This window comes from Papaver somniferum, chromosome 3, assembly GCF_003573695.1.
Source record: "Papaver somniferum cultivar HN1 chromosome 3, ASM357369v1, whole genome shotgun sequence".
NCBI classification, from domain to species: domain Eukaryota; kingdom Viridiplantae; phylum Streptophyta; class Magnoliopsida; order Ranunculales; family Papaveraceae; genus Papaver; species Papaver somniferum.
In genome coordinates, this window is record NC_039360.1 from 195789753 (window position 1) to 195800656 (window position 10904).

The 10904-nt window shown below is 36.8% G+C and overlaps 1 protein-coding gene and 1 pseudogene across 3 annotated transcripts; one reads left to right on the forward strand and one right to left on the reverse strand.

Moving 5' to 3' along the window:
- The first annotated feature begins 1699 nt into the window (after window positions 1-1699).
- On the forward strand, window positions 1700-3412 carry LOC113361998 (annotated as a pseudogene).
- A 240-nt stretch (window positions 3413-3652) lies between these two features.
- On the reverse strand, window positions 3653-10172 carry LOC113358361 (VIN3-like protein 2). 3 transcript variants are annotated; one of them, XM_026601912.1, is made up of 5 exons: window positions 9952-10172; window positions 9779-9857; window positions 7908-8583; window positions 5292-5611; window positions 3653-5191 (listed from the first exon to the last, which is right to left on the reverse strand). In XM_026601912.1, exons 2-5 carry the CDS (start codon window positions 9795-9797, stop codon window positions 3921-3923), a joined length of 2286 nt encoding a protein of 761 aa, XP_026457697.1. In that variant the 5' UTR covers window positions 9798-9857; window positions 9952-10172; the 3' UTR covers window positions 3653-3920. The 3 variants fall into 3 exon arrangements, with proteins under 3 accessions (XP_026457697.1, XP_026457696.1, XP_026457694.1); XM_026601911.1 differs by having other exon boundaries at window positions 3653-5200; window positions 9779-9851; window positions 9952-10165; XM_026601909.1 differs by having other exon boundaries at window positions 3653-5200; window positions 9952-10165.
- Between the last annotated feature and the right edge of the window lie 732 nt (window positions 10173-10904).

Consider the following 10904-nt stretch of genomic DNA (forward strand, 5'->3'; position numbering starts at 1 on the left):
ATGTAATTCATTCATTACACAAAACAAACACAAATCATAAATCTCACAAAATCCCTAATAATCCAAAGCTCTTCTAAGTCTAAAGTGAACAAAACCCTAAGATGAATTCAACCATGAACGGAAAATTTATGTTTTTTTAAAAAGAAAATCATCAAAAAAATATAAGTTAGAAAACTTACGAATTTTAGGTTCTTCAATCTCATCTTGTGAAATAGATGGAAGACAGAACCTCTTCTTCTTTTGAAACCATGAAATTGAGAAATTTTGATGAAGTTTGGACATTAAAAATCTTAACGGTGGTGGTATTTTATGTCAACGGTGGTGGTGCCGATTGAAATCAAGTTAGTTTATATGTTTTGCAGTTGTGGAGATTTGAAATCAATTGGTATTTGTGGTGGTGGTGGTGGTGGTGGTAGTAGTTATTCTTCTATTAGTCGTCATGTATAACCACGTATCGTGGATTTCTGTGTTTTGTGGTGGTGGTTTTTCCATTCTTAGTTCTTAAAAATTTAGTACTTTATCTAGTATGGATTTAGAATAGATAAATACATAAATGCTTACGATTCAATTCCTAAACAACAATAAGATTGAATATGAAGAAGAAAATGGTGTTATTCATGTTCAGATTTGTAATAAATGAGATCCCTAATCGGCCAATCCCAAAACGAATTCAGCAATGCATTTTTGTCACCCATTTTAAACCGTGGTGTGTGACTTTGTTGAGATTATTAGTCCCATATTATTTGGGTTATCTAAGATCCAATGGTTTATAATCCCTTAGGGCCACCCTACTCATTGTCAATTGATTTTCCGTTCGATGCTCATATTCTAACAGACTCTGGTTGCATTTATGAAACTAGAGGGTTGTACAAAAACTCGTCCTCTTCCCTCTCTTTTCTCTCTCCAAAAGAAGAAAAAAAACCAAGCTTTCATCAACCTGGACCAGATCTGAGCAAGATTTCATTTCTTTTTTGAGTTTTAGTTATGGTTAATCAAATAAAACATGTTTTCTATTGTTTTGATGTCTTTCGGCATATTTCTTCGCCATTTGGGGCGATTTTACTTCGTCATTTTGGACGATTGTCTCTTCGCTTTGAGGTCGATTTTTTCAAATCTTCATGGCTGGATCGTGGCTTGCTATTCTCGGTTCAAAAACATCAACCATTCAACAGGGTATCGCTTTGAATCTATTTTCAACATAAGAGATTTAGGGCATCCAGGTTCGTTTTGGTATACAAGATTACGGGCAAAGTACTCCTTTCTTTCAGGAGTATCTCTTACCAAAGAAGAAGAAAATCAGATTAAATGGTCGGGATTGATTCCGGATAATACCATCATTTTTCCCTACTACATAAACAAAAATTGGGTATCTTTACGGTTTATCGCTCTTTCTCTTCGCGATATACTTGTAATTGGTATCTTTAATTGTATTAGGGGATTAATTATCTTGTATTTTGATGTTTTTGTTATTATTATAAGCGATCATGTAATCCCTATTTTGATTTGAATGAATTGAAATATATTGATCGACCAAAAAAAAAAAAAAACAAACAAACAAACAGAGGGTTGTATTTAATCAGGGTCTTCCTCTTTAACTAAAAGAATCCTAACATGCTAACTTATTAGAACCACGATAAAGTCTGTTATTTACCGAATCATGACGCGTTGATGTGTTGATCTAACCCTAACTTAAAGCAACGCGGTAGTTTCCACTTTCCGGTTCTCTGCAACGGCTAAATATGTGACACCGGAAACCGGCTTGAAATTCAAATCAATTAAGGTGTAGTTTCCAAAACGAAGACACCTGCTTTTCATAGGTTCCAAAATAGGGAACTGAAACTTCTATAAATATATCCTCATCTTTTCTACTTCACACATCAATTAAAGAAGCTAAAGACGGGATTTGCAGAGAGGAATAGAAAGATTGTTGATTTCAGCGAGAGCAGATTGAGATCATATTCTGGAAAGGAATCAGAGATGGCTTCTAGAGTAATAGCTCCTCCACAAAAGAAAAGAGATGGTGTTGTTGCTGGAATACCCAAGCCAAAGGCACCGGAAAGGAATAATCGCAGAGCCCTGGGAGATGTTGGGAATTTGGTAATCCGAGGTGTCTATGGGAAATCACAGCAGGTTAGTCGTCCTGTAACCAGAGGCTTCTCTGCACAAGCTTGTAATGTTGAAATTAACAATAAGAAGAAACCAGTATTTGGTGATGGAGTTGCTGTAGTACCGAAAAGAAAGCTAACCAACAAGCCTCCTCAAAAGGAGGTCGTTGTAGTAAAAAAGCCAAAACCAGAGACGGTAGTAATTGAGATAAGCCTGGATGCAGAAGAGGGTAACAAGGAAAAGCCTGGAACTCAGAAATCATCGGTGAAAGATGTACAGATTTCAACATCAGTTTTATCTGCTAGTAGCCAGGTTCCTAGTGGTTTGGTTGATAAAACAAAGAAGACCCAAATTGTGGATATTGATGCAGGAGATGTTGATAATCAGTTGGCAGCAGTGGAATATGTCAAAGATTTGTACCAATTTTACAAAATGGCAGAGAGTTCAATCCAAATTCATGACTATATGGGTTCGCAGAATCAAAATAACGAGAATATGAGGATGATTCTGGTAGACTGGTTGATAGAAGTTCACCACGTCTATAAACTATCCCCAGAAACCCTTTATCTCACAGTACAAATTATTGATCGGTACCTTTCAACCCGCCTTGTTCATATGAAGGAGTTGCAGTTACTAGGCATCAGTTCTATGCTCCTTGCCAGTAAGTATGTAGACATTTGGGCACCAATGGTAAACGACTTGGTTTGTATTTCAGAGAGAGCTTATAGCAAAGAACACATATTAGGCATGGAAAAATCAATCTTGGCTAAGCTTGGATGGAGTTTATCCGGCCCTACTCCTTACGTTTTCCTTGTTCGATTCGTTAAAGCTGCAATGGCAGATAAGGAGATGGAGAACATGTCTTTCTTCTTGACAGAATTGGGTCTCTTGCACTATGGGATGCTAAAATTCTGTCCTTCAATGTTGGCTGCTTCTGCAGTCTATGCAGCAAGGTGCACCCTCAACAAGACTCCAAATTGGGATGAAACTCTTAATTTCCATACAGGTTATTCTGAACCTCAGCTAATAGAGTGCGCGAAGCAATTGGTGTCCTTCCACTCAAGGTCAGCAGAAGTTAAGCCGAATTCAGTTTACAGGAAGTACTCAGCTTCTGAACTTTGCAGTGTTGCATTACTTGCCCCAGCCAAAATGTTATGATCCACATGAGAAAGGGGAAAACCAAGACGGGCTTTCTCTGGGCTGTTCCCATTCCATTTTATGCTGTAAAGTATGGATGATTGTAACGACCAGTAAACTTTACGTAACTTATGTACTTCTCTTCATAATTAAATCTTTTTATTCATCACTCTAATTTCCGAGGTTTTGATTTTTAAGATTTGGAGGATGTGTATTCTAGCTTGGTATATATTTGGTTAAACTAGCTGAATTTTCAGAAATTCCGTATCACAAGCTCCAATGTCAGACAGACCAAAACAAAAAAGAACTCTTTTTGATACTATGTGAGAGCCAAAACTATGAGCCAGCAATAAGTAGTTCTGCCATGGGTTATTGAGATTAGAATCATAACCACAATTTAAGAAAGTGATTAACTAAGTAACATTTGAATATTAAAATTAAAAGTCGAACTGTATTTTGAAAACAAAAGATTTAAGTTCTTGCATCTCTTGGAATCAAATTGTAAAAATTCTATCCTACATCAACGAGGATAAAATGTCTATCGAAAAATGTTAAATTTTTACTCAGACCATAAAAGAATATCACCAACACACAACCTTGTCATTAAGGATGTATGCAAGAATCACTCATGACTCAAGAAAAACTTTCCTTTCCTCCCTTCCTGATTCAAGAACTCATCAGTGCCAAAGCCTCGTACAGAATCCAGTTGGTGCCATTGGCGGTCTCTTACTAGATATACCTTCAGAAAATGTGTCAATCAATTGTCCTGCAAGACAAGCTGGATCATCCACAAATGTATCGAGAAATACCTTGACAACCTTTCTCTCCTGTGGAGCTGCTCGTAAACTGTACCAAGTCAAGAACTTCACTCGAAAGTTCTTCTCTATATGTCCATCGCATTCCAACTTGCGGATCACTTTTACACAGCATTCTAAATCTCCTTCCGAAGATCCATCTCGAGGGCACTCCTGTTCCCACCTAGATCCACTTTTCTTCGATGAGCTTCCGGCTTGCGTTTCCTCTGGCACTCCTGCCCTGTTTTCAAGCCCCTCGTTAGTGGGTTTTGGTCTTGAATTTCTTCCCGGTCCTTCCTTGACGATTTCTAGTTTCAATGGAGTGATGGGTAGGACAGCATCAGACCCACGACCCTCAAATGGTACAACCTCCAAGGATTTTGTGACAAGGGAGCTTGATCCGTTATCTGTAATAATCTTGTCAACCAACTCAACTTCAAGCTGTTGGCTTTCAGGTATTAGGACATCAGATACCTCATTTGCGGAAGATGAAATTCTCGAATCCCTCTGACAGTTGACCATTTCTGCATTTCGTATGGAAACGTTTTCACCTGATGCTCCTTCATCCAACACAGAAGCAGAATCTCCAGCTGTTGTTTCCTTCTCTGTGCCCGTACTTGTGTTCTGAGAATCATCAGTATCTTTGTTGGCAATCTCAGAAAGTTTACCAGAATTGTTCATTTCAGTTTTCATGCTAAAATCGATGTAGTTGCCGGTTGGATTTTCGGTTTGATCTCTGTACAGAGTAACATTGTTAGATTCATCGCCCTCTGAAGACGGATTCGACAGGATGCTACTGTTAGTTGTTGGGCTTTGACCTCTTTCTTCAACCGGGCCCTTTGTAGTGCTTCCTTCGCCATTAGTGGTGAGAACCCTGATTTCCGATGTCCCCAACTCTTTATTATTAAAGAAGGAAACAAGTTTGAACATATACTCGGTAGCTGGAGAAAGATCCAGCACCGGGAACCTCGTCTTCGCTTTGACCAAGGTGCATGTGGGCTCAGCTGGATAGTCAATTGAATCTGCCTTTCGGTGCCACAAGTTAAACCTTAAAAGCTCTTCTGATGATGCATCTTCGGCACCGAATACGACAATAAGAGATGTCGACGATACGTTTTCAAATCTGATAACCCTTGAAGATTTAAATTTGCACTCTGCAAACACTTGAGCACGAAAAATGTTTTTTGAAGTATTGTGGATATAGGTCTTTCTCCAATGTAGAATTTTTTTTTGAGGGATATAAGGGAATTTTACCTGGAAGCTTATGAGCAAGTACTGGACTCAAGGAACAATGTAAAAGCCCAGAATCCAGCAACTCCACAGCAGCAGCACACATTTTCTGAACCTCGGGACCAGAAGAGAGCCGATTGACAATTCCTCTTGCCATCTTAATGGGTAATCCAGCTATGGGGCCTACTTCGGCTTCAAGCTTCTCTGCAGCTGTACAGACAATCTCATGAAGCTTTTGGTATTTTTTAGTTCCATGAAGAAGCTTTTGACTGAGAGACAGCCGATAACATAATGTGTCAACTCGTCTAGTATCTTTCGCAGCCATTAATTGTTTCCTCCAGCATCTGCATTAAGAGAAGACGTGTCAAAACCAACACATTGAGAGGGTATTAGAAGCTCAAAAAGTTTATTCTACATAAAAACTCGGTTTAGAATGCTTTCCTCTTGGGTAGAAATAAAAGATCTCTAGAAAATACATATCAGCAATTAATCCACTGGAAGAGAGCTTTTCATATCCCATTTCCAGAATGAAAAGGAAGGCAAAAGATAGTCAATAAGACTAACGGCTTCAAAGGTTTTATAACTATAAAGGAGGGCTATTGCACCACAATTCTCACTGGGACCTACATGGAGCTGATCCAAGGGGCGATTTTGAGTTAAGATGTCCAGAAAGTTTATTTTGAGAAGGCAGCGTACAAGAGGCAATGTGCATCATTATGAAGTCCAAAATAATTGAAACCAACTCAAAATTGCAGAATGCAGATAATGCAAAAGAAAGCTACTTAAAAAATATATTCAGAAAGCATCTCCGGAATGATACAAGCCAAAAGGGAATCCAAATATCTATAGCTTATAGGCTTAAAAATGATAAAATAATTCGCAACTAACTGAACTCTAGTCTGCAGCAAAAAAGAAACTAAATGAAAAAGGATAAAACAATTATCTCAAAAGGAGATGAATTATGATGCAAAAGGTCAGCTAAGTATTCCCAGCTACAGGATGAATATTCCTTCGATGTACCATCTCCACATCCATTTCACACTGTTTCAGTCAAGCCTGCATTTTATTACAGGACATAATATTCTACATTTAAATTTAGGAAATGTTAGTTGGAATGATCACAATAGCTTCCTACAGTCTGACTGTGCTATAGTAAGATCCTTTGCAAATGCCACAAAAAAGACAATACAATTGATGATCTCTTGGGTAATTTTTCCTAATTTTATTTATAGGTTGTGACCCAAGAGTTACATGCACGCAGTACAATCACTCAGATAAAAAGAGGATCAGTCACCACCCACTCCCTATTTTTCACTTTCCAAGGGAAATTACTGCCACGATACACTCATCACATCCCCAATAACACTACTCTTTATCCCAAATATTCAAAGATATTACAGCTAGATAACCTGCTAATGACACAACATAGTGCTTTTAGCCCTGAGCTGTCTCCTAAGATCAGAATCCTATGATGCATCATCTTGAGGAACAGCACTCAATTCTCGGTAAGGTTATATAAATAACAAATGATGAAGCCTTACTAAACATCCCAAAGAATTTCTTGTTTACACTAAATATTCCAAACATTTCGTAGATAAATCAAAATCATAATCTAATTTGTGTGAGTTGTTCCATTGACAGTATGCAAACGTAACTAAACCTGACAGTAGCCACATAAATATTAGTTTCTCTTAATTACCTACTTAGCAATTTAAATCCTTACCACCACCCCAGTTTGAATGTTCCAATTGCTCATCCCCTTAGCCACAACAGCCTCTGGTTCCAAAAAAACTTTTATAAACCTGAAGTTTTACATGCTAAAAACCACTCACACATTTAAAAGTGCAGAAATCTTTAAGAAGAAGCACCCTCTTGGCCTATGACCACCTCATGAACAATTCGCAGAACTTCAGGAATTTGAGTAAGTGAACCAGAAATTCCAACAAAATATCTGTTATACTTATCTAAAATTATCTGGTAATATTAAACAATAATATGGACGAACTTAGCTCCAGTTATGCGATCGGCTGGTAATGTAAAACAATAATATGGATACAGAGCTCCTGAGACTAAAACTCAGTGATTTAACAGAATCTCAGTCTTGGAAGAGAACTGCTAGGATAACCAGATCGTTACACTAAGGAGATCCTCAAGATTCTGTGTATGAAATACATTATAAAAATGTTTGAAGATTAAGAAGACTAGGTGGCTGGTACTTTATTGAGAATAACAAAGACAGCTAGAAAGCTGTAATTAAAGATTCAACTAGCACCATCTTTCGGCACCTAAAAAGACAATTCTTTTCCCTCACAAGTTATATTCTTTTGGGAATTCAATCATCTGATTTGCTAATGTCCTATGGTGTGAGACTTAATCCAGTAAATCGACTGCTAACTTTCACCAAATTTCTAAAAGGTTTACTAAAAGAAGAATGTTGCTCAAACGAGTGAGACACAACTCCCAAGGCAAAGTTCATTCGGCTCATGTGCAAAGTATTCCCCTAAGTTTTCACTAGGACAATAGTAGATTTTGATATGCTGGCCACAATGCAAGACGAAGTTTTGTGAGCATAAAAAACCCTTCAACCAAAATATAAGCTATCGAAACAAGCTGGAATAAAGAGTGCACAGCAAAACTTACCCAAGCAAATTGTTGAGTTTTCCGCAAAATACGCAATAAAACTCGCCATCAAGCTTTTCATGTTCCCCGTCCATAGTAGCAATGCCAACTCTTTCATGCTTAAAGGCACATTCAAGATGGCATGACAAGCTGCAGGAGTCATCATGATATGGTGGTTCAGAATTGCAAACCAACCAGAGACTAGGATCCTTGTTATCATCATACTTGTAACAAATGCAACAAGAACACCTCTTACAGAAGGCATCCTCTTGATGTAGCATAGCTCTGCAAGCTGAATTTGGACAGAATTTAACATTAGCTTGAGAATTGCCATTGTCAACAGCAAAAGTATTAGTCACTATAGGAAGACGCGAGGGGTTATCCGTCTTCCTCTGCCTCTTGGTGGGGTTCTGGTTTGTCGTCTGTGTAGGTTGTGAATCGTGTTCTGAGCATTCTGTTCGTTTTGTTGATTTCTTCTCTGACACGATTTTCAATAGATGTTCAATCATTCTACCCTTTGTTACCCCGGTATATTTTCTTTCCCTTCCCATCTCTGCACACAGGATCTCTAAAAGTTCTCTTCGACTCCATGATTGTAACATTTCTGAGGCACCATGCAACTTTGATATTCCATAAATAATTTCTCTCTTTTCATCCATATTCAGCGTGCTACACTGTGAAGGATCAAGAACAAAACCTGAAACAAAAACAGTAGTTGAAGGTGATGCCAACCGAATCTCACAAATACAAAACTTGTTAATTTAACACATATCTTTTGCTTGTTTTAACTTTTAATCATTCAAAAAGTTAAACTTCAGAACCGAAAAAAACCTCCATACTGCATCAGAGAGACAAGATATAGAGACTCATAACATAATGCAAGCGCAAGCATGGAAGATATAGAGACTCATAACATAATGCAAGCGCAAGCATGGAAACTATTTATTACACTCAAACTCCTTCCATGCTTTAGAAACTAGTTCAGCTAAAGATGACCTTAAAAACACTCTCTTATATAATTTTTTTCGAAGACACTGTGCATCTGAGTTAAAGAACACTTAAGAGACAAAAAAAAAAATTGGTTGACTAATATTAATAAAAACACCTACTGTCGAAGATATTAGGCAACTTACCTAAATCGATATGAAGTTCCTACCACTTACCAATGAAACTCAGCATCCACAAAAGTTTATTGTATTTCTATAACGCGTCTGTAATAATTTCAGCTTAACCAACTCAGCATTAGATGATTTTTTTTTCATTCAAATAGTTCATATGCATTAATAAAAAATGCATGCATTACCTTTCCAACCGACAAAATAATTTTATTTTTAAAATTTTAGACAAAATTTGGTGAAAACCAATCAATGGAAAGGTCTCTTCTTTTTTATATCCAATAGGACTAAAACCTAACTTATGGGGCGCTCGCCACCTATAGGCGAGTTGCTCACGGATGGTTATGCGTTTCACCAACACTCTCTCAGAAGGGAGGCACCCTCCAAAAATAAATCATGAAAGAAAAAGAAAAGGCTAATCAACAACTGCTAGATCTCTAGTTTGATAACACCAATCCAAACAATCCCTTGATCTAAAATCTCAAAAAGGAAATATAATAAAATTTAAATAAATTCAAAAAATAACAGATCAAAAACACAATTAAAACCCCCAAATTAAACGTAACCAAATTAACTAAACATCAAAACCCTATAATTAAATTAAGCTGAAAACCCACCAATAAAAATCATAACTTGCAACAAAAACAAAAATCTTCCCAAAAAGAAATAATTTTTATGAGATAATCAATGAATACCCCTCAAAGAAGAGAAACCCAGATTGCACAAACCTCTAAAAACTACAAATTTTGAAGACCCAGATGAAGAAGAAAAAATTACCTTCGTAAGAATCATCCATGGCTCTCGAGTGACGATACTATATTAGCCTAGCCCTCCGCATTACAATCCAAAGCTGATCCTACATCCAGACAAAAACGCTATTAACTCTTCTTCAAAAAGGAGGAGAAGAGAAACGAGAGAAGTGAGTTCACAAAGAGAGATAGAGACGATACCAAAAAGAAACTGTGTCACAACAAAATCGATGGAATCCATGAATGACAAAACTGGGTCCTCTTTTACTAATCTCTCTGTGGGCTTTTTTCAGGATAGTTGAGCTAAAGCAAGAGTAGAGGCAGAGAGAGATATGGAACTAGGAAGAGTTTGTCTTGGGAAGAGAGAGATGTGAGAAGAAGAAGACTCCCTTCACTAAATAAAGAATGGAGAGAGAGAAGAAGAAGTAAGGCCAAGAAAAAAGGTTCAAAAGCACGGTTGCATGTCATCTATAACGTCGTCATCTAAAACCATGAATTAATTAATGGTGACAAACATAATTTGAATTTGGAGAAATCAGAAAAATACAGTGTATTTCTCAGCAAAATACAATGTTCGTTTTGCAGCAAAATAAGAACACTTTAGTGTGTTTGGATGCTAGAAGTAAAATGTAAAAATTATTTTCCGTATAAAGTAAGAAATATAAGTAGGATCTAGATGTCAAAAGCATTTCTTCACAAAAAGGTATGTCGTTTGTTTTTATAAGCGGTTTCGGATATCCAAATTAATTTCTGATTTTTTTGGTTTCAAAAGCCAAAAAGTAATTTTTGGGTTTGGATCCAAACAATGTATTAGGCAAATATTTAAAGTTGTTTCGCTTCGATCCAAACAACATAAGTTTGAGAGCAACTAATTAATAATCTCAACATCAAAATTTGGATTATAATAATAACACGTAAAATCTACTAAATATTTGTTTTTTTATTTTTCTTTATTTCATTTCTGAACAATATTAAAACTGACATGGAAAATATCGCCAGTATCCTGAACAACTTTAAAAATAACATGAGAAATATCGTCAGTATCCTGAACAACATTAAAAATAACATGGGAAATATCGCCAATATTCTGAACAACATTAACAGGAGAAATATCGCCCAATATCCAATGTACACAAGATGCCTAACGAATGTAC